The 23,984-nt window shown below is 47.9% G+C and overlaps 1 protein-coding gene and 1 long non-coding RNA gene across 2 annotated transcripts; both read right to left on the bottom strand.

Annotated features, from left to right (window-relative positions):
* Positions 1–480: 480 nt before the first annotated feature.
* Positions 481–4,376, bottom strand: LOC147653913 (uncharacterized). Its single transcript, XR_015285372.1, has 2 exons — positions 4,160–4,376; positions 481–3,129 (listed from the first exon to the last, which is right to left on the bottom strand). It is a non-coding gene; the product is annotated as an uncharacterized LOC147653913 (long non-coding RNA).
* A 3,102-nt stretch (positions 4,377–7,478) lies between these two features.
* Positions 7,479–22,976, bottom strand: DIPK2B (divergent protein kinase domain 2B). The gene is made up of 5 exons (XM_023924024.2): positions 22,572–22,976; positions 17,560–17,824; positions 11,154–11,327; positions 9,308–9,596; positions 7,479–8,095 (listed from the first exon to the last, which is right to left on the bottom strand). The coding sequence occupies exons 1-5, from the start codon at positions 22,793–22,795 to the stop codon at positions 7,755–7,757; spliced, it is 1,293 nt and encodes a 430-aa protein (XP_023779792.2). The 5' UTR covers positions 22,796–22,976; the 3' UTR covers positions 7,479–7,754.
* Positions 22,977–23,984: the final 1,008 nt, after the last annotated feature.

Genomic DNA, 23,984 nt, shown 5'->3' with positions numbered 1-23,984 from the left:
AGTTTTCCAAACCCTGAAGAGCAAACAAAAAGCAGAACAACTCTTTTGGACCATTCTGACTCTGTGAGAGGAGACAAACCTGTATCAATCCATGTACAGCCACTGAAAGCAGTTTCAGATGTTGAAATAAAAAGTCTCTTGAGGGTATCAGCCCTTGAAAATTAAACCAGATGCATTTTTGCCCGATAACTTGCTTTTGATTGTGATGAAAGTTTGTTCTGAATGAACATTTCCAGGCATGCAAAGTGGCTAATCTGGCAAACCAGCACTTTAATAGATCTGGGATCTCAAAGCTCCCATGTGCCATTACACAGTGTTCTCTCCCTCCTACTCACAACTCTGATGTTAAGACGCTTTCTTTGGATCAGGATAAGGTTATTTCCTTCAAGCTGGGTTTGGTTTGGGGTTTTTATTCCCCAAAAGGAGATAGCAGTGAAAAATTAGGGTGTTTCCTTGAGAAGACAGTGAGTCATTAGAAGCTATGTTGCAATATCTTTATTCATAAATATTGTAAAATTATTCACATCTTTAATTTTACAGACACTGCAAAACTTTAGACTCGTTTTCAACTGAGAAAGATGTTTCCTTGGTCATGACCAGTGGGCACATGACCACAATCTGGGACATCACTCCAGGAGCCCCAGTCCTTGTTCCTGCCATTCCTGTGACATTTGGAATTCCCTTGAGCTGGCACACTGGGCCAGGTCTCTGGTGGTGTGCTTGGGGAGGAGTGTAAGAAACAAGACAAAGAAGGATCCTTGTCCTGTTGTGTCCTTGCACTACCCTACAGTCCCTGATGTGGGGAATTCCACGGCAGTTGTCTCTCCTCAGGCTCATGACATCTTGCTCATGGCCTCTCCTGGGAAAACCCTCCCACGCCTGTGCCCCTCCAGTTATCCTGTTTTCCTCTGCACTGTGCTGAAACCCCAACTCTTCCCAGGCTCCCTTGGCTGCCTGAGCTCCCTGAAGCCTCTGCTCCTGGTTTTCTCCCCATGAGGAGAATCTGCCCTGGATGGAATCACACCCACCCTGAGCAGGGCTCCTCACTTGCACCCATCGGGTGTTTTTTCCACCCATTTTTCACCATCTTTAACATCTGTAAAACAGCATCAAAGTCTTAGTGCATGAGCCCCACCCTCCCTCATGTGCTCCTTGCTCTCCCAGAGGGGAGGCTGGGGTGGGGTTTACCTGATTTTAGTCTTAACAGAGTCACTTATGTTCTTACTCCTATTTCTTCTTTGAAACACCTCCTGTGACTGTCATTGCAAAGTAGTGATTTCTTCATTCCTTGGGCTGCCTTGCACTGGGATTTCCTGCTGGCCTCAGCAGCTCTCCTGGCAGACTCTCTGCCTCTGATGTGTTTGAGAAAGGGTTCATTGTCAGCCTCCACGCTGTCAGCAAGGCACTCCTTGGATTTCTCTTCTGGGGATGCCTTACTGTAGCTTTGCATCAAATTTGTCTGATTTCTGCACCTGATTCCTACTTTTTGAAGGGTGTCTGTTTGGTTAGAATTGCTCCCTTGTGCTGCTGTTCAGCCACCTGGGGTATGTGTGTGTGTATTTTTTGTCAGTACACATTTATTGTGAGCTTCTAATGTGGTGTCTTTAACAAGATCCCACTGTTGCAGGGCTCTTCAAGAAAAACTTGGGCAGAGATCACAGCAGATCCCACTTTCCTACTGGGCTCCATATATGGCTTAAAAAAAGATATGATGCAGCTCAGAGTTGTTCCTGAAACCTGCAAATCCAGCCTCCAAAAGTTTCCTTCTGGATGAGTTCACTCCTCTGCCAGGGAGCCTTCCCTCCATCCTTGTCCAGCAGCAGCAGGAGGGGATTTGGGGGGCTGCATCTGAGGGCCTTTGCTCCCACCTGCCCCAAAATAAGCTGGCCAGTGTCCCAGAGTGTGCTTGTGGATCTGGGTCTGTAGCAGGGAAAAGAGGGAACCTGTGCTCACAGCTTTTCCAAGAATTCCTAATTTTTGCCTCTGTAGTACTGTGAGTCCTCTGTCCTTTAGCTCAGTCTGTGCTTCTATCAAATTTATGAACAATCCCTCTCATAAAATCCCACAAACATGGACACCTCTGGGGAATGACAGCCTTTTGAAGACCCTGATCCTGGTTTTTCCATGCATTTTGGCCTTTTATACTTCCTCTTTGATCTGCCAGTGCTGAGGGGTTTGACTTTTATTTGATAAATATACACATTTTTTGGTGGCACCTCAAGGTCATATTTGTACTCCTGTCCTCCATTCAGAAGCTCCTCTTTCCTGCCCTCCTTCCCCAGTAATTTTATCTTGCTGCACATGCAATCCCCCAGTCATGCAAAAGCTGTATTTTTAGACAGCTCTGCTTGGCTCTGCCTAGGGATGTGCAGTAAAGTTCAGCACTGCTTGGCCAGCTCCTCCCTGGGGCTGGTGACCCCAGAACTCCTGTTGGAATAAAAGTCAAACTGCTCAGCTTCGGAGAGCCTTTCCCCAAGCACTTGGACAGAACTAGTAAGGAGCTGTTTTTTTAGGTTTTTCTGGTCATTTTACTCACAGAATGCAACAAGACCACTTCCTGCAGGTTTGGTTTTGTTTTCTTTCAAACCTTGTAGACACAAACGCCTGTCAATATCTGTCCCCAGCCAATGCAGCCCTTTGATGGAAAGCCCCCATCACCCCTGGCCCTGTTCCTCAGGCAACTGTTCCTGTGCTTTGACACCTGGGAGCTTCCATCCTGTGCATCCCTCGTGTAACAAAGGCACCCCACGGGGGTGTCTGGTGGGGGGAAAGGACAGGCAGAACAAGCACTGCTGTGAGGGGAAACAGGAAGGGACAAGTAATTGATTTCCTGACACCTGGACAGTTGTTCCCATCCCTCCTCCACCTGCTGAAGGGATTTCCATTTTGAAAGACCAGCACTGATGCAGTGACTCCTTTCAGAGATGTCTGAAATGGTGACAAGTGCCCTGACTGGGTGCAGAGATGTTTAATCCCAGCACTTGCCCCCAGCACCATTATTGTTCCAGCACCCTTCTCCTCTTGTCCTTAGCAGTGTCTGAACTGTACACAAATCCCTGCTTTGTTCTGCTTTGTAGAAATAACTTTCACAGAAAGGAACTTCATTTTCTCCATCTTCATCTTCGGATGCTGGGGGAAAAAATGAGTAAATGTTTACAACTGCTCCAGCCAGAGCAGAGTGAACACCCAGAGGTGATCTTCTCTCTTACTCATTCTGCACCAAGAATGTGAACAGAGGGAGGTTTCAATCCCTGTGAAAAGTCCCTGAATTATTTCAAGTGTCTTGATAATTTTTTTTTCAAAGCAAGAAAACTCACTATTTTAAGTCATCACTAGAGGAATGAATCTGACAAACCTTTATCCAAATGAATGTTTAAATTCTGAAAGGGAGGGAAAAAAAAATCCAGTGTGACTGACAAGGTCCTTTTCAAACACAGAATATGCTGAACCTTGCATGACATTTCTGTGGGTGTTAAGTCTAAAGAGCTATCTTTGCATGCAGTGTAGCAAATGAACTGTGTAAGGCGAGGGCTGCAGCTCTGTGCATCCTTGCTGAGTAGTACTAGAGCGTTGTAAAACCTGACAAGCTGCTTCTCTTAAACCTGCACATCCCCAGGGAACAGGCTGGTGTGTTCTTGTTCTTCAAACACCTGAAAAGTTTGTTCTAGACTAACTATTGTCATTTATACTCTATGTTGCAAGGAATAGATATTGTGGGGTTTTGTGGAAGAGCAGAAAGGTGGAATGATGCAAGTAAAGCTATGACTGAAACAAAACTGTTTGAAGATCTTTACCAGGTGTCCCTCCCTCATTTTCCACCTGCCTTTTCTTCCTTATTCACTTTTTCTGGACTTCTGGATCATCCTCACCCTCCCCTGGGGTCTCTTGTCAGTTGTTCAGGTCATCCTAAAACCCCAGTGCCCCCACTCTGGCTGAGACCAGCTTGTGGAGGAGAGCAGACAGGTCTGCCTGTATTCTGTAATCCATGAGGCAGAACACAGTGCATGCCTCTCCCAGCCCCCAGCCTGGAGTAGCTGCTTCATTTAATTTGCCTTTCCCTGAAATTCCTGTTTGTTTTTTTTGCAGTTTCAGGATGGATACCAAGCTCCTTTCAGCACTGAATTAGGGGAACAGAGGGTACAGTAGCAGACAGACTCACCTGTTAATCAAATTAATGTGTCTTGGTGAGCCAATTCAGAACACCACAGAGCTGGTTCTTGTGATTTCATAACATCTCATGACACTCAGTATTTTTGTTAAAGCTCTACTTTCCAGATTCATGGGATGATGGGAGAAGCTGAGGAAGAATTAGCAGTAAAGCATCTAGAGCACCTGGCTGTAGAGAGTAATTGGCAAATGGGACCCAAGTGCATCCTAAAGTCTCAGCAAACCAGAAGGCAAATGAAAAGCACCTGCAAACAGCTGATGTTGGCTGAGCTGCATGGAAGGATGCATGAGATGTGCTTGAGTGGCTGCTCCTGTGGACTGGAGCTGCTGAGTGGTGGTTCCACATTCTCCAAAATGCCACAATGTTTTCTGGGCAGCCCCTTGTGGGAAGCTGGGAGCTGGCAGGGAAGGGGATGTGTGTGTCTGCAAAATGTGGCAAGAAATTATCACCCACAAAAGCTATGGAGTGGGAAATCTGAATCCCCAAACCCCAGGATGTGTAGCAGCCTCAACCCCCAGAGAAATGACAGTGTCAAAATATGCTGCTAATCAAAATAAGGCAAAACAATACAGTTTTACAAACCTCTTGACATGGAAATTTAAAAAATATGTGGGACATAGGGCACTGAGAAAGACACCTGCTAGGCAGTTGGGCATAAAGACAAATTACCCACAGATGAAGGAGGTGCTGAGGTTGACTGGGAGACTGGTGGAAGTTCTCTCCTGCCATTCTTGTCTGCTGTGGAAACAGTGGAAGTTGTTACCAGGAACAGTTTGCAAAGGCTCAAACAAAGCCACTGACAGAAATAACTTGAACACAGAGAGGAAAAAATTGCTTGATAGTTCTTTTGGGAAGGATTAGGTTTTAAATAAATGCCATTTATAAGTTAATTTCACATCCTTTTGGAGCTTGGCCTACTAGGATTTGAAGGCTTGACTGAAGTTGGCAGACAGGGTGGGCACTAATTCCAGAGTTTGACTGCCAAGAAAAAGGAAAATATTAAGAGTAAAAATTGGCAATTAAAAAAAAAAAAAAAAGAGGCCAGGGAAATATAGGGAAATGAGATTTAGTTTAGGAAAATTATTGTTCTCTGAGGCCATGGACTGACTTTATGGATGGCTTATTAGTCACAGTCCTGTATGAGCCTGGCCTTTGTAATCAATGTCTGCAGAGAAACTGGTGAAGAACACAGATCCCAATGCTTTAATAATTTGTAAATCCACAATTTCATTATTTTTAATCATGAGTGTTTTTTTTCATTTAAATTCGTATCAAAGTCTATTAAAAGCAGCGGGGAGACTCCTCTCAGCTTTAACAACTTTGAATCAAGCCCTGTAAAAATAGATGCTACGTGTCTCAAGGCTTCTGCTACAGCCTTGCCAAATGAGTCCAAGCAGCAAAAGTAAAACCACAGCTCTTGTGTTTCTTGTGTTTCCCAGGGTTGTGAGTTACCAGGGCCTGTGTGACACCTCTCTGTCCTTCTGCCCAGTGCTGGACTATTCCTGAGGGATCTTGCTCCTGACATCCTCTAAGGTGCTGAGCACACACATCCTCTGTGTCTCCTCTGTGCTTCCAGCAGAGAAACACAGAGGAATAATCTCTGGAAGAAAAGGGGCCCAGAGCTAACCCAGGGAAACCCACAGCCCAGGAGAATGGAGATGCAGATAGAGTCAAGAAAAACTGATGGAAGCAGGTTGTTAGACAGCCTTGTGGATCTCAGTGAAGGACATGTTTTTCTTTCTGGAAGAGAGCCATGATGTAGAAATAGACTGAAACCAGGAAAGAGAGCTGCAGCCATAGCTGAGGCTGTATATTTAGACCTCTTTGCTGTCTGACCATCTGGGCCTGCAGCTAAACTTACCTACAAATTATTTCCAATGTTTCTACATCTTGAGAGGTAAAAGGTGCACATTGTACTTTATGCCAGGATGAAAGGCAAAATAATTGTCCCGAGTCAGCTTTCCCCCATGTCAGTCCCGTGTGTGTGTGGGTTTGGATGCCCAACCTGTTTCATCAGCCTTCACCCACACCTGCCTGGAACCCCAGGTGTGCGCACAGAGCCCCTCACAGCCAACACAAAACCTGGATTTGCATTCCTTCTCTGTGCAGCACAAGTCAGAACAACCACTGGCAATGCAAATGCACTCGCATCTTTTTCTGCCTTTACCTTGTGAACAAATTTTTTTTGAACAATAGCTAGAAGACTCTTCCATGATGGAAATTCTTGTAGATGATCCAGAAAGCCTAGTTTCTTACTCAGCTCAGTCAAATTTGCTCAGTGACTCCTGCATGCCTAGATCCTAGGAGAAAGCCCCAAACTCAGGTGAGATCTGCCTGACCCCTACACATCAGGGAAGGTTTGGTGTGGGCTTCTGACACCTCACAGGGAGCTCACACGAGGGGGACATACAGATTCTGGGTGAGAGAAGTTGTGTTTTGCCACTTTTGCAACCATCTTGTGCAACATGAGGCACCTGGATCTAGCCTTGGCTTGACAGCTGCTGTCAAATGAGTTTACCACCCCAAATTCCAAGTGCCTAACTCACTACTTTGGGGACTGGCTTACAAGCTCCTCCTCTGGAAGGCAAATGGATGAGGATGGCTGTAGCTCTTGCTGGTCAGAACTCAGATCTCCCCAGCTCTTGGGGGGTGACCCTGCACCTACACTGGAGTATTGAGTGTTTGGCAAGTCTTGTCAGGCTCATTGTAAATTAATGTCTTATCCTCTGTCTGTGCTCCTTCTGCTCTTAAGGTGATTTTCCCATCTGAATGGTTTTGTACAAATGGTTCCTCCACTTTAGGGAGAAAAATGTGAAAATATCTGCTGAACAATCCCATCCCAGAGCTGGGTTTTTTTTCTCATCTTAAACCAAAGCCCTGCATCAGTCTCCAATTACTGTCCCATTGACTTGGGAAAGACTAGAAGCAATTTTATTTGGGGATTAGAGAAATTAAGTCTCAAGAAACATGAAACCTTTGAGCTTTTTAATGCTGTTGATTGTGTCTTTCTGTTCTGTGTGCCATCAAAGTAATAAAATTAAATATTTTATGAAAGTGAGCTGTGATGGGTGGTAGTACAGAACTGATTCAGTTCATCTGTATTCCTTAGCACATTAAAAATAGCCACAAGGAAAGTCTTAAATGCTTCCATCCATCCATCCATCCATCCATCCATCCATCCATCCATCCATCCATCCCATATTATTTATATATAATCTCCATCAGAAAGAATTTTTTGGAAATAAAAATCTTCTATCTAGCTATTTGTGAGCATCCTGCCTTGCTTTCCAACAAATGGCATGGGAAACTCTTCCATGGCCAAAACATGTGAATGAGATTTATTAGTCCTGTGGCCCCTTGTCAGTCATGACAACGTTAACAATCCATAAACCATACATCATGTCTATATCCCATGTAAAAAATGCATCTTTGGGAGATGAACAATAAATCCCACGTGATCTCTGCTCCCTCCTTCTACACGCCCCGGATTTAGGGCAGCTCTTTCCAGCCACCCTGCTTCCTTCTCGCTGCCCACACTGTCAGGGGGCTGTCAGCGCCCCAGCCCTTGCTGGGGACCGCTCCTGTGTCAGTATTTGTCACTGTATCTGCAGTCAGGGTAGCGGTAGGCGAAGCGGGAGTCGCAGGACCGCAGAGGTTTCAGGATCTCTGCCAGCTCCGCCATGGCCTCGCTGGCACCGCGGCCATCGCCCAGGCCGTGGGCACAGCGCTGCAGGAAGGCGTCGATCTTCTCCTGCACGGGGGGCTGGAATTTCCCCGCCAGGAGCTTCGGCAGAAGGCCTTGACACACCAAGACGAGGCTGTGCTTCTCCCTGATGGAGTCACAGGGCATGAATGAGGACTGGCAGTCCGCAGTCAGGCAGCTGAATATATCTCTGTACTCCTGCTGGCCATCGATCAGCTGGCTCCCTGTTGGGGGAATTAATCCGCTTGTTAGGAACGCAGTAGTGAGCTCCTGGACAGTCACAGATTATCTGTATCTCTGTGTTAACGCGGGGTTTGTTACTATCTAAAGGATGTGACCACCTTTCACAAATTACTCAGTGCTGAAGCTGTGTATGAGCCAATTTTCTCGCTCCTGAAATATGTATATTTTTCTGAATGACAGAGCTCTGCAGAACTGCCTGTCAGAGGAACTGGAGATGAGTCTGTCAAGTCAAGCTGACGCAGAAAAAAATGAGAATTGGAGTACAAATCTAAAATGTGGAGTTCCTACAAAAAACTACCACAAATAGCCAGACCTGTAATTTTTTCCATGTTAACCAAAATCATTGCATTGCAACAACAGCTCATCGAGCTGGAGTCAAGTTAACAGTCATAGCTGTTGGGATAAGAAAAGGAAATCCAGTGGAAAATTTTCTGACAGCTGCTTCTGAATATTTGAGACCTACTCAGCTGAATGTGTGAGCTGATGAAAAAACCTTTTGAAAATCTGAATATTCAAAATGAAACTGTTAAATTATTGGAAGAATAGTCTTTGCCTAGCTCTACTTGCAAAGCTAGACCAATGTAGCCTGTGAAAATTGAATAGGAACCCTTGATTTTATGTAAAAGTGACAAAAAGGGGGATTTTGTTATTATTGTAATAATAATAATAATAATAAGAAGAAGAAGGTGAAGAAGAAGAAGAAGAAGAAGAAGAAGAAGAAGAAGAAGAAGAAGAAGTAGTATATATGACCATTATTAGTCAATGTGATAAATGCACATAAAGGGTCCAATTTCTCCCTTAGACTTAGACTAAACTACTTAGAATTACAAAATTTCTGCTTGCAAATGTTGACACATGCATGGCAAAAGTTTTAAAAGGAAGACTTCAAAAGAGAACAGCCAGCACACCATGCACACTGAAAGCTGCTGCCAGCCACAGAGTGGGCACCAAACCACCAACCACACAAACAAAACACCCGTCACCTTCCCGACTCAGAGCCAGGACGGCAGGAGCTGCTGATGGTACATCTCTCTGTGAACTTCTCATTATTTAATTTAGTCAGTCGTGTTTGGTTAATTAAAAAAAAAAAAAAAAGGCAGCAGTAGAGCCAAGGGTAGAAGGGGAAGGATTTGTCTGCCCTGCCTCCCGAGCCCTCCCGTGACAGATGCGCAGCCACGGAGCCCGCTGAGTACCTTCCTCCTTGTCGATGATGCCCATGGTGCTGGCATCCCGGATGAACAGATGCCCGTTGCTGAACACGCCGAAGGTGCCAGCGTCCACGTGGGTGAAGTAGAAGAAGTAGTTGAGGTCGTTGGTGGCCATGGAGCGCAGCACGGCCAGGAGCTGCAGGGCCAGGTCTGCGGCCACCTCGGGGGCCGCGCCGAAGAAGTCGCGCAGGGGCCGGGTGCTGGCGCTGACCAGCAGGCGCCCACAGGAGCCCAGGTACCGCGGGAAGGGCCAGCCCTCCACGTCAGGGAAGATCTGTGAGGAAGAGCAGGAACGGGGGAATTACCCCAGCCCTCTGCCCATGGACCCACCTCTCTCTCAGAGAGCCCTTTCTGGCTCCAAGCAGCAGGGTTGTGTTGTGGTTTCTAAGTCAGCCTGCAACCCTTCCTTGCCCCATCCAGCCCTGGCAGCTGGGAAAGGTACCTACTCCCCATCCTGGAGGAGTTAGGATGCTTTTTTGTTCTCACCATCCTTTTGTGTAATGAAGGAAGAATCTGGTATTTCGAGACTTACTCTGTAAGAGAGACTAACTGGAAAGTCCAGGATAATAATAGTTTTCAGATTCATGAAAATTTTAGCCACAGAACAGCTAATTTTAGGTGTCTTTGACGGGTCCCTCATGAGCACTGAACAGATGAAGTCACAGCTTGGAGTTGAGGTAGGGCTAAAGCAGTTTTTGCTAATTGGTGAGAACTGCCAGGCTCATTTGTAAGAGACTTTGCAGTCTCAGGAACAGAAGTGGTGGGTGTTCGCTCCAGTGGAGACACCTGGGCTGGGCTCCCTGCATCCCTGCAGCACAGTTGTCCCAGGAGGAAACCAAAATGTGTGATTGCTGAGCACAAAGATTTCTGTCATTTGCATTAAAACTCATCCGTGTCCCCAGCACCTCAGACCCTGACAAGCCATTACGAACCCATCCAGTTTCATGTTTAAGGTTATTTCTCCCTTGTGCTGTGAATAATCTAGCTTTTTCTCTTTGGCATTTTTTTCTCTTTTCTTCAAGTTGTATTCCCACATCTCCAGAGTGCTGAGGGCCACAGCTTCATGTCCCAGTGACCCATAACTGGGCCAAAAATGACCCTCAGGAGCCTCCCAGAGCACGAGCACCATTCCCCCTCCCTGGGACCACGCAGAGCCCTGGGAGTTGCTGAGTCCAGCAGTGGCCTGGGGCCAGGGATGGATGATGCTGCCACTGCGATTTTTTCTTCATGGAATCGTGAGGGGTTGCAAGAACCAGCAGTGAAGATTAAAGGTGGGATGGGGAAAGGTAAGGATTCTGCCTTGGAAACAGGGAAAGAGAGGAGCTGCATGCCAGACAGGTCAGAAGGGGTCCAGGGGAAGGGTGTGAGGCCTCCCAGATCACCGCCTTCAAACCCAGAGTTTTGAAACGCAGAGCCAGTTACCAGTGGCAGGTGAATGGAAAACATAGCACTGGCATGTGGAGCATGGGAAATCATGTTCTTTCTCTTTCAGAAACAGGCCATGATTTTATGTAATGCATTAGCAATGCAAACCCAGCTCTTTGAAGTACTGGGGATGTGTAAAACCCTGGATTATACTGTTCTCTAGTGCAATAATGCACCTGAGGTCCCCTATCTCTCCCCAGCCTCACAGACTGATGCAGGGAGCACCTCATGAGTCTGCCTGGCTTCAGCCACCCAGCCCCATAGAAGAAATGTGCTTTTTGAAGGCCAGGGAGCTGCCAAAGGGCTGGAACTCCTCTGCACCTGAGGCCGACACACATCTCGTGCGAGGGTTTGCTCGTGAGGGGTTGTGGGGTGGTGTTTCCATCTGGGGCAGGGTGGCACGTACCTGTAAGAGGATGGGGTGTGAGTTCACTGCCAGGGTGTACAGCAGGCGCAGCTTGTCCCGGTCCGTGAGGTGATCCATGTAGATGCTGCCGGCGTCTGGCACCTCCGCGTAGCGCCGCACGATCCTGTCCAGGAGGCGCTGGGATGGGCAGCGCAGCATCGGGCTAGACAGGCCCTGTGAGAGGGGGAAAACTCAGCAGGGAAATCTAATTCCAGCCTGAGACATTGCTCAGGCAGTGCCTGGATCATGCTGGGGGTACACACGCACCTCTGTGCCCTGCCCACTGTGCCTGCGCTTGTTGTGACACAGCTCTGAAGGATATGGGCACGCAGGGCATCTCACCCTTCCCAGGAAAAGACCTGTGCCATCCAAAAATGCCACTTCCCAACTTAGGCTTCAAGAATGTCCCCCATTCCTGGGCAGTGCAAACCTCACATTCCCCCAGTTGCACAGCACCACATCTCTCCACACCATGGGACTCTTCCCTCTGGCTGGGTTTCCAGGCATTCCTGGTGGAGGCCCTCCAGTTGTTAGGACAGTGAGTCACTTCCCTCGTTAAATAATCTTCAGATCATTTCATTATTTGCTTAACCTGAGAGCAGCTTTCTTGGAAAAACTATTTGCTAAGGTCAGTAAACATGCTTTAAAAATGTAAATAAACACTGTGTGTGAATATAAGCACAGGATATGTCCTCTCTGATAAACTCATGCATTAACTATCAAAACCAAATAGCCTGTGTGTATTTTTTTGTAAATACCAGCAACAAATAGAGAACTGTTGGGCTAATGGAGTCAATTACCACCTGTATTTCACCCTTCAGATTTGGAGGTTTGGCTTGTAAAATTGCATGAGCAATCTATGGCTGGGATAAATGGCATAGAAAAATATACCCTCATAGTCAAAAATAGCCTTTTTTTATTTTTCAGTTAGTCTTCCTTAGTAGCCAGGGAGAGTTTATAGATGGAGGGTTGCCCACAGTAGCCCAGAAGCACCACCCTGCCATGCCTCTGCTGGGGAAGGGAATCAGGATTTTTAGGTCTCTTTATTAAAAATGATCCCAGTAGCCAAATTTGAGTTTTGGGGTTTTGTTTATAATTTGAAGGCTGGGAGATTTGCTTCAGAGGAAAGGGAGGTGGAGCTCACATTGCTCCCTGCCATCCTTCATGCTGAGAGCAAAGATGTGACCCAGCATCTCCCTGGGTCATTTGGTAACTCTGAGGTAGGTCCTTCTCAGCCCCTCCTGTGCGAGCTGTTCATTTGGCATAAAACACTGAATCACCCAGCCGTGACAGAGAAATAAAGGAGCATGGAAAGGATGAGCAGGACACTTTTGCAGTTGGAGGAGGAAAGAGGGGACTAGATGTCCCATGTCTCTTCATCTGCATCCCTGTTGGCCTTGGTGAGATTCCAGCCACTCCCTCCTTGGCCATCAGTCATACAAAACAAGTCCAAAATGCCAATAGCTGATGAAAACTTCATGAGAAACTCAACCACAACTGAAGCCTTGTTTCACAAAAACCAAAAAACCTTTCTTCCCAAAAAGAATAAAACATTTGTCAAAAATAATTCTTCTCAGTTCCTGATGAAAGTCTTCATACACTCCTCTTCTCTGATGTCACCTTATCAGGAAAATATTTTCTTAATTGCCTAAAACCATAGAAGGGGTGCAGGGGGAGGGAAGGTTATGGACTTCTGTCTGCAGCACTTGCAGGAACATTGTGGCCGACTCTCATTTTCCGTTTGGAGGAGAAGTGATAAAAAATGAGCAGAACAGAGCTGTGTTAAGTAAGAGATAAACGGTGGAGAAAGTCTCTTGCAGCTCTGTGTGTGTGTGCAAATATTTGCAGCCAAAGTTAGAAAGCCTTGCTGCTTCCAGGAGTCAGCAATGCAAAAGCTGAGACCCTGAAGAGTACGCAGTAGGAACACAAATCATGGAGGCAGAGAAGGCATGGACAGTGTAATTAGGTTTTTTCTGAGGTCAGAGCTCATCTTCTTAACAAAAACGTGGCACACCTGCCCATGGTGCTCATAGCTGCTGGCTTCCTGAGGAACAGTTTCAGCGGAGGTGTGGGAGCAGAGGAGCAGGGCTGGGTACTGACAACTTTGCATCAAACATTGGTGCAGCTTCCTACAGTTTAATGAAGCCCTGACCCACAAAAACTGGGCAATGGGGCCTTTTGATTTCAGCAGAGATAGTCAACAGCATAAAGCTCAGCACCTGCTCGATTGTTTCAGTGTAGAGGGATCTCACCTTCCTGCAGACTGATGGAAACATCTCTACAGTGGAAAAGGAGCTGGAGTTGTAAAACTGTCAGACAAAAATTGCCAATGGATGAAAAATGTGAAGAACACATACTTGAAACACTGGAGATATAGATTTATCTGAGAATATCTTAAGTCCTTTGCAGTGACTTATCACCCCAGAGAATAAGACCTGACAGACAGCCTGATGTATTGTTTGTGATTGATATGGAAAGCTTCTTATTTACTTCAACTGAACACCCATATTCCTACATCTGATAGTGAGTAGTTCCTGCAAAGCCTACCTGCACTCAGCTGTGAGTTTTTAACTCCTGTTACACAGTACAGGATGAATTTTAAACTCTGTGAGTTCATGTGTATGCATACGTAGCGCAGACACAGCCAGAATTCACTTGGATGTAAAGACAACTTGTGGAAGACAACTTCTTTCTCTGTTTTCTTTTCAGCCAGCCCAACAGGGGATGGCCCAGACCAGGAGCACAGCTGCCTCCTTCCCCATGAGCCACTACCAGCCACTGGGTCCAGCTTCACCAAACTACCAGGTTTAGGATGGGTTCCAGGAGGAAACACTTGGATGTAGATGTCAAAGCACCTACAACTCCTGGCAATGTGAATCCAAGGGTTTCCTTAAATCCCAAAAGGAAGAGGGTAAGAATGCCCTGAGAAACTCATCCCCACTGCCAGCAGGTTTATGGAAGTCTCTGATGATGAGGTACTGGGTCAAAGAGGTGGCAGGTCCAGGAGGTGGCTCTGGAAGCCCCATAGTGCTCATCCATCCTAGGATGGACAAGTGGACATGTGAGTGAGCTGCTGCTCCTGTGCAGCAAGAAGAGATGTGGACTGGACTCAGAGGTCACATAACTGGGGTGCCAGTGCATCTGCTGTGGGCAGGACGAGGTGCTGGGCAGTAGTTCTGATCAGGAGCTGCTGGGCAGTAGTTTCTGGTCAGCAGCTGCTGGTCAGTAGTCTCAAGCAGACCGACCTAGAGAGAACGTCTGCAAATGCTGGATTTTCACCTTGGTACTGCTTTCCTCTGTCTGCCTTTAGCATTTTCCAGGCCATGCTTTGCAGGCAGGGCTGTAAATTTTCCCTGTGGGTGATCTGTAATGAAACCAACCTGCTTTGTTGCCCCTCCAGCAGGAAAGCACCCAGAGTGGTTTGAGTGATGAGCTCCTGGGTGAAGCAGTGTCTGAGGCTGCCGTGCAGGCTGAGCCCCAGCTAAATCCTGCTCATCTCTGAGGCACACTGGATTTTAAGACTGAAGACTTTGCTGCATCCAATAAAGATTTTCCTTGTGGCTGGTGAAATAATCGGCGTGGCAGGCGGCTCAGCTGATGGCTGGGTCAGGCAGGGCAGGCGGTGTAAAGTGGAAAAACATTACTTCATGGTCTGTCATTTTGATTCAAGCACGTTGCAGTTTGTTGCAATGCTCTGTCTATCAGACAAAATTACCTGGGCCCATTAGGTTTCCCCAGTGCTGCTGTACAGGATAAAGGGAGGGAGAGCAAAGCACTGCTGTGTGACTGCAGCTCTGCGAAACAGGGTGGGCATCGTGTCAGGCCTTGAGAGAGGTGTGCTGTTAACACCTCTGAGAAGAGGGAAGCAGGAAAATAGAGCCATTAGAGCAGTTCTTTAGATAAGTGTTTGCAGAGACATAGGGCACCCCCAAAAGCCCCTCTCCAGCGGCTCATGCTGGATTATCCAGCCCAGCTGAGGGCTGGGCAGGGTGCAGGCAGAGGTGCTGCTTCCCAGAGGGAGAAGGGCAGGTGGGATGGCCAGGGAGGGGATCCCCATCTCTGTGGGGCTGGACGGACTGGGGAGGTCAGACTGTAACCTGTGGTGGCCCACACAGCGGGGCTGGCATGGGGTCTCACACACAGACTCACACACACTGTGACCAAAATGTTGTTGCCACTGGCTGGCTTTCAATTAAGACCACAAGCCATTTTGCATTGCACATGCCTGATCTTAAAAAGCGATTGCTGCTGAAATTTGGTGGTGGGGAAGTAGGTCCCAGGGTCTCTGGATCACTATGTTTCTCTGTGTATGCAAATCTATACGCTGTTAGAAAGGATTTAAATTCCAATTTTTGTTTCTCTGATTGATTTACAGAACCAAAGGACCATGAAAACATGAGCAGAGCAATCCTGAGGCTGATGTGCAAATGTCTGGGCCTCCCTGCAGCCTCCCATGCCCTTTCCAACTAAAAAGCTGCAGGGGTTGATGAAATGTCCCAGGGAGTTTGTCACCGGGCATGTCCCCCCAGGCTGGCCCTGAGCTCACATCAGAGGTGCCCTGGAGCTGGCATCAGCTCAGCTGCTGTTCACAGGGAAATTCCTGGGAGAAACTGGATAGGTGCAAAGCCAGGGTGCCCCAGCCAGGGTCTCTGCGTGGTGCTGTGTGTGCACATGTGCATCCATAAATGTGTGTGTGCCTGTGTGTGCAACCCAGCCAGCTCAGCTGGCATTTCAGACTCCGAGAGGACAGGGTAGGGAAAACTGTAGCACATGAAGAGCCTTTTAAGGAGAAGGATTTGGGCTCAGCTGATGATTTAGCTTTGCAGCAGGTCTGAGATACCACAGAGCCACATTTCTCCAGTTACTTTTTCACCCAGCTCAGCAAATGGAAGCTTTAAGCTCTCTATTCTTTCCCTTTCTCTCAGCACTTCTGGGCACAGGGGAAACAGCACAGTTTGGAACAAACACCTGGGACACTCCAGCAAGGCTGGGGGACCTAGCAGCCCAACTCACCCTCCTGAAGCTCCTTGTAGTGCTGCCTGGGGGGACAGCAGTGGCCAGCAGGTGCCTGGGCAGCTAAGGGGTTGTTCCTGCACACAAACTCAGGTGAGGGATGCTCTGAGTGGAAGTGATGCACTGTCCTCCCTCTCTAGTGCCTCTCCCGAGGTTACTAAACAAAGTACAGTATAGTTTTGCCTCAGAAATATTTTCCCTGTCAGGCATGTGCCACCTGGAAGGGTACTGACTTCAGGGTGACCTGCTGTGCTGGACTGTCAGTGATTTGGGTGAGTCCTTTTTGGTGCAGTCCAGGCATAACCCCAGTGTATCCCTCCCTCTCTCTCCCCAGGTGTGCTGCTCCCCAGGGTAACAGGAGAGGAAGAACTAAAGCAGCATAACTTTAACACTCACCAAAGCTGAGTGGATGCAGTAAGCAGCAAAAAAAGAAGTTACTTTTTCACAGACACTTCTCCCTTGGAATGGGAAGAAGTACTGGAATAATCCTCTCTCAGGGTCAGTGCATGTCCAATCCCACCCTGGCCCCTGCTTCTTTCCAGTGGTTATTGCAATGTTTTGCTGTTCTTTGGGTGGGGTGAGGGGGATGTCCTGTTCCATCTGCCTGGTGGTGCTGGTGACCCACACTCACCATGCTCCTGTCCTGGCTTCACCTGTGACACCCCAGGACTGTGGGAGAAAGGGCAGTGTGCTTCTCTGTGCCTGAGGTCATTTGCTATGGATGGCAGGAGAATGAGTAATCGAGGCTTTGGCTCTGACTGCCCATGCCCCTCATCCTGCCAGCCACAAGCAAGAGAGACCCACACTGACTTGGCCCTTGGCCCAAAGTAAAATCACTTTCAAGGCACTGGCTGCCGTTTTGGGTACAACTTTATGATAAAAAAACCCCAAAATCCCACTATGCTGAGACATGATGGAAAACTAGAAAAAAAAAGGCTGGGGCAGCAGTCTCTCCACTGGAGCTGTTACCACATTTGTGTGCACAGCCTGATGTAATCCTCGTGTCTGAAGCCACCTGGTGCTGTGGCTTTCCACAGGACTTCAGCTTCAGCCTGCACAAGGAGCCAGGAGCTGGTGCTCTCCTCTCTGGGGCCAAGCCCATCCCAGCCCTGGACAGGCTGTGCCATGGCATTACCTGCGGCAGGGAGGGCTTGGCCTTCAACCGTGGCACTTTTCTTCCCACCAGGACATCATTTTGCCTCTCCCTTTTGGCACGTGGGCTTGGCTGGGAGCACACAAAGCTATCTCCACCGACCAGCCACCACCCAATCTCACTCTCCAGCCAGCAAGTTGCAGCTGGAGAGCGCAGAGACCCTTTTCACGCCCCTAAACCGCACAGGACTTGCTCTCCCCGTGCTCCCCCAGCCGTGGTGGGGAGCTGCAGGACACAGACCTGGACCAGGTCGGGAGTCAGGCGCTTGGCCCGCAGCCACTTCTGGAAGCGCTGGGTGCGGCGCAGGGCGCGCTCCAGGCTGCAGGTCTTGGTCTTGAGCAGGGAGGTGCAGATGCGCTTGTCCGCCCGGTCATGCTGGTACTTGGAGGTCAGCCGGGTGATGTCCACCAGCCGCCAGCTCTTGGCATCGTCGGTGTAGTTGCCCGAGTAGCTGAGCAGGGAGCTGGGGGGCAGCTTTAAATGAGAAGAAAGCCAGGTGTCAAACCTGCCAAACCAAAACGAGAGCCCCACGGAGAGCGGGTTAACAGCCACACGGACACCCGCGCAGTGCCCGCCCCGCTGAGCTGCTCCAGGCCGGCCCCTGGGGCTCCCTGCCATCGCCTGGCAAAGGCCAAGTCACCCTGGCTGGATGGGCCCAGGTACCAGGGTGAGGTGAGCAGGCTGAAACCATCAGCTAAGGAAATGTGTTTTGGTAAAAAAAGTCCTTCTTTGCTTCCCACTAATACCCCATCCCTTGTCATGAATGCTGCCATGGAATGGAGGGTAAAACACCCAAACAGGCTCTTTTGGGTAGAGGGGGGGAGGAAAGGAAGAGGGTTACAAGGTTCTGGTTCATGAATAATTCCTGATGTTCTTAAATTTTCCTATTTCTAGAGAAAGGGTCCCAAAAAATGAGTACTTGACACTTTAAAGGACCCTCCTGATACTAAAACCTCCTGACGACAAATGTATTTGGGAATATCGAAATGACCTCTTGTTTTGAGGAGGTGGCTTTTGTCAGTGCAAGGGTCTACCTGTCTCCCCCAGCATCCCTGACTGTATTTCAGCAGTAGGGATGAGTGACCTCCCCGAGAGCAGCAGAGTTTGGGGTGTGATGGGGGGACGGGGTGTGTGTGCCCTGGGCGTGCAGCGCCTCTGTAGCCATGGAGATCTTGCACTAATTTGCTCCCCCTACACAGGCACAGGAGGGGAGCATATGGGCTGGGTAATTAGGTAATTTTTTTTTTGTTTCAGCAGCCCCCTCAGCCCTGCCCACACGCGTGTCGCACATGCCGGAGCTGAGGAGCGCGGTGCCTGTTCTGGGAGGGTGTCTGTAACCTGCTCTTGGAACACGGCCCAACTCTGACCTTTGGTTTGGCCAACGTCCTGCCCTCGCTGCCTCTGAACCCTCCTGCCCTGAGCTCCTTGTCCAAGTGTGTAGGAAAGCACGTCCTAATTTAATCTCACCGTAAATTAAAGCCGGTAGCTCAGAAGTGAAACAGGAGAGGTAAGAGGTTCCCTGAAGGATTAGCCTAGCTGGAGTTTCAGACAGCTTACAAGATATTAACAAGTCTGAAAGCTGAAGCTGGTCTTTCCTTTCAAATTCCATTTGGGAAATTGGCACAGAGAAATTTGGGGAGGATAAGTTTTCTATGATTTCAGGCAAATAACTGACTCAATGACACGAGCCACCATCTGTAGAGACTGATCAGACGATCCCTCCTGCAGGCAGCACCCCACTCCCTTTCCCCACCACAGACCCAGCAGCTGAGCTCTGGGGCAGGCATTGGTGCTCAGGGTGGGTGAAACCCTGGTGCTTCCACTGCTTTGGCTTTCAACTCCTGCCATGTGCCTCCATCCAAAAATTTACCATGGAGGCTGACCAGAAGTGGGGGAGCCTTGTGTAAACAGGTTGGTGGATTCCAGCATTTCAGCATGTTTGGGCATTTTGCCTGATATGAAATTGGAGATTCCCTACAATTAAGGCACCTGACACAAACACTTTGTTTGGGTTTGGGTTTTTTGTTTTGTCGACGTTTTTTTTGTTTTGTTTCTTTGGTCTGGTTTTGAGCTAGGATTAAAGAAAAGAGAGTAACTGCTGTGCCTCGTTGTGACTGTTGTACATCAGGAGCCCTCCCAGTGCCTAATCTGCAAATTGGGCAAAGTGTGCCAGGCATGTCCTGGGAAGAGATGGCTCTGGGCTGGGTTTCTCTTTCTTTCTTTCTTTCTTTCTTTTTTTTTAAGTTAAGCACAAATATGCCTTGTGACTTGACTCAAGCTTGTGTGTTCAGGGGAGCTCATCAGAGAGCAGGAAAGCGCCGCCTCCCATGTGCAAGCAGCACATGGATGTGTGAAATGCAGGGCTGAGCATTAATTTGAGTGATGGAGTGATTCTCTCTGCAGAGCTCTGTGGGGAGAGCCACCCTGGCCTGGGAACCCAGCATGGGCTGCAGCAATTCTGTATCTGGCATCGTTTCTGAGCAGCACAGAGCTGGCCTGGCACATTTGCTGGATACTTTCAAGATTCATCATCAAGTTGTGCTGTAACAACTCCCCCTCGTACGGAACTTTTTAGCTAAGGGCCTGCAAATGCTCTAAGACCTTCAGTAAGATCTATGTGAATAAGTGAGTCACAGATTTTAGATCAACCTAGAACTAAATGCTGAAGAAACCCAAACTTATTTCTTTTTCTTTTTTTCCTGAATTAAATGAAGTATTTTGTTTCAGCCAAAATAATTTTGTTTGCATTTGAAATTTCATATTTTAAAAAAAATTAAGTAAGCTAAGTTTTAAAACAGAAAACCGAACCAAACCAAACCAAACCAAAAAAAACCCCAAAAAACCAAAAAAGAAGTAGACTATAAACCCCCATCTAATTGAAGCATTCCAGCTTTTTCAGTCTTCTTTCCTATTATTTTTGGACGAAGCTCAGGACCAGCATTGGCACAAGTCTTTGAATAGTTTTGGTCGGCTCAGTTCTGCGGTGTTTTGAAAATCTAATATTTTACAAAAAAACTTTCACCACGCTCTGCTCAGTACAGTTGGTAGACAGGCTTGGTATTCTCATTTACAGATGGATAAAGTTGGGCAAAGATAAGGGAAGTATGGAACATTAGAGCACAAGATGAGTCACCAGCCGTTCTGGGAACAAAACCCACATCTTCTCACTGTGAATGCATGTCAGAGCTCCCAGAAATGATGGAGAATTAATGAAGCATGTTCTAATGTGAATTAACACAGAGAAGCCCAAGTGCCATCCACCTTTGCAAGCATGTGAAAAGGTACGTGAGGGTGGATCAAAGAGCGTAAGCACCACTGAAATTTCCCTAGTTTAAGCTCCCACTTGCCAAAAAATAATCCCAGTTTTTCAAGAAATCAAGTGGGAGAACAAGTTTTACCAATGCAAAGGAAAGCCTGAAGATGAGTGACTGCTCAGGAGAACATTTTTAAGTTCCCCTTCCCGAAGAGCTCGGAGCAGAACTTCACGTTATCACTTATTTGTGGGAAGCCAACTGCAGGCTGGTGGGAGAGAAAAAGAAGTGTCTGGCTTGGGGAGCCCCTCTGTTTCCCCTGAGGCAGAAGTATTGTGCTCCCACAGGTTTGTGGCTCTGCAGCCCTGGTCCCCAGTGGGGCTGTCTGCACACCACGCACCCCGTTCCTGCTGTTCCCCAAAGGAAAGCCAGCGTGAGCAATCCTGCCTTGGCTCACGTAGCACCTCTCCCCCACAGCCAGAGCACCGTGCAGCTGGAACCCCACAGCCACAGGCAGCTCTGCTGGTTTTGGCAGGGCTGAGGGAACCTGCATGGCCCCAGCTTCCCCACTGGCCAAGTGGGAGTAACCAAAAGGCTTTGTACCTGGCAGCAGGTCCCTAAAAACCCTGCACAGGTGAGCAGTAAAGGAGCTGCAGCAGGTTGGGGCAGGGGGCAGGAGCCAGCTGTGCTGCCGTCCTGCTGCAGGGAATAAAATGCAGGGCGTTTTACCCTGAATTCACCCCTGGCCCCTGCAGACCCACAGCAGCCCATCAGCCAGCTGAGCATGCTGATTACAAATCCACGCTGCATTTTGGGACAGGAATCCAGGCTGGGCTGGGAGAAGGCAGCACTCAGCCCTGTGCACCTCACGTACTGCTCGCTCTGGCACCGTGGAAAGCCAAAGGGAGCCCTGATGTGCAACAGCAAGGAGTGCTCTGGCTCAGCAAAGCCACAAGCTGCCTTTTTCCAGCAGCAGTGGAAGGATGGATGTCTGGTATTACAAGTCCATCCCAGACAAACCATTATGGTTTTACTACGCTACGTTTTATAGGATAGTTTAAGATAAAAATGGTGATTTGTCTAATACTATACTACTTACATTATAGCATTAAAAATACAATTTTACTATAATAATTTCTTCTCCCCCAGGCTTTTATATCTATAAAAGAAAGTGCATACGGCTCTATAAATCATATCAGACCCAATAAACCCTTCCTCTGCCAAGCACTGCCTTTAACTTTCTCCTCAAATACAAGTGGCAACATTTTCCCTGGTGACATCAGATACACTCTGCTTTCAGCCTAAAAATGATTGGATTGGTCTGATGACCAGTTGGACAGTGTGTGTCTCATCAACAGCGAGGCAGATGCAATTTCTACCTTCAAGTTCCCACACAAATCTCCCCAAAATGTACCAGTAATTTAACCACGTGCTATTTTCAAGTGTGTGGATAACCTCATGTGCAGAAGTCCTCATGCCTCAGGCAGGTTTAGATCCCTTTTGATGTTAGCTAAAATGCACGTGAAATTCTGCACATTCACATTGTTGCACCTGGTACAAAATTATACAGCATGTTTATATGTTTGTAGTTAATATACTCTGTTGGGAGCATACAAAGCTAAACCCCTTTTGCCTTTAGTCAGTTGTTCATAATAAAATATTTCCAGTAAATCTAAACAAGCTGATTTCTTCCTTCCCTCTTCCCTTCCCCTACTGCTGCCTTGAGTTTTTTCAGAGCCATTCTCTAGGCAGAAATTTGTTCCTTTTACTCCTGCTTTCAAGTTATAGTTCAGGGCTGAACTCTGATCATGTTTGCATGATTTAAGAGCAAAGAGACAAAGCATCAGCTTGCAGGCATTAATTAAAACACTAAGTGCTGTAATGGCAACTGGGTGCTAAGTTGCTCTTTGCATTGTTGTTCATGAAAGTACTTGGAAATTCTAACAGGCAACTTTCAAATTACTATACACAACTTTAAAAAGACTCTGCTGATTTTCTGACCTTATCTCCTCTTTAAAGAACTTCTTGCATATGGATGTCCCAATGCAGGCGTTGCATTTATCAAGTCCCAGGAAAGTCCGGCCAAAACTGTAGCTGGGTTTGACGTGGGGCACAGACGGAGAAGCTTTTGCTGCTGTGGAAGGGTTACAGCCCAGAGCCAAAACCAGGAGCAGCATCAATGGATCTGCAACTCTGGAGCAAAGGCAGCATATCCAGCGCCCCATCTACAGTAGTGGAGAGCTCTGCTCTTTTGCAAGTTGTCCCTCTCTAGGATTTCAGTCTCTTTTTGATGACTTCAGCCTGCAGTGGTGAGCCCCGAAACACAGCAAGACACTCTGGGTGCAGGAGACACTGCTGCAGTCCCCATCCTGCCAGCTGGTCACTGGATCTATCGGCTCGAGGTTTGGGTGGGAAAGATATGCTGTAGGGTGGGGAGAAGGAAATACATGGAGGATGCAGATAACTTGGGTTGCCATGGTTATCTTTCCTTTCCTTGTTGCAGCTGCTTTGGCCCCTGCTGACCCTCCCATCAGCCGACTTGGAAAACAACACGAAGAAGTGCTCATCTGCTCTTGGTGCAGACAAATGAAGGATATCCTGTCGCTGGAGAAAAGGGCACATGTGGGACACTTAGTAAAAAAAGTGATTTGAAAGGAGTGGCAGCATGGCAGAAATGCACATTTTACCAGAAGCCAGACCTTTGGTGTTGCTTTATTCCTGGAGATTTGTGATGGTGCATGACGTGACTTCTCGGATGCTTCCTTGGCTCGATTTGCCCTTCTCATAAAAGCATTGGAAAGGCTGTCAGGTGGAATCATCACTGTTCTGTTTCTTGAAAAGAGCACTGTTTAGCAGTGATTGCACCACAGTGCAGACTGCCACAGAAAGCAGGATAGCCTGCAGCTTTCCCAAAACTCCCAGCTGATAGAGCAGCCTGACCTCTACGTCCCTCTTGGAAAATAAGGTTTCAGCAAGACTTCTGTGTTTTGGAATGTCTTTTCTTGATGGTCCTGGCATTGGAAAGAAGCTAGAGAAAGTGATGAGGGTGAACTCAGGAGAATGTCAGAGGTTTCAAATAGAGATTACTGAGACCACACCAAAAGCTGTTCTTGTTAGGACAAAGACTTGGAAATTATGAAAACTGGTGGCTACCCATCCTGGCTGGGTGCTGGGCACAGGAGATCTGGCAGGCTGCAGCTCAGGGCCAGGAAAGCACACCTTGAAGGAGCGGGTGGTACTCTGGCTGCAGGCAGTGCACGTTGCCGTGGTGGCACTGGCTGCTGTGTTTTCACTGGCACAGGAGACTCTCCTGGGCTGTATCTCACCAGGCGAGCAGTGAGGAGCAGTCTGAGGCTTTGGAGTCAGCTGCACTACTTGCACCAAGTGGCCAAGCCATTTCCTAGAAGGTTTCTA

This window comes from Cyanistes caeruleus, chromosome 3 (assembly GCF_971803275.1).
Source record: "Cyanistes caeruleus chromosome 3, bCyaCae1.hap1.1, whole genome shotgun sequence".
In the NCBI taxonomy this organism is placed as follows: domain Eukaryota; kingdom Metazoa; phylum Chordata; class Aves; order Passeriformes; family Paridae; genus Cyanistes; species Cyanistes caeruleus.
The sequence above is the reverse complement of the archived record's forward strand: the minus strand, read 5'-3'. Positions and strand labels throughout refer to the sequence as shown.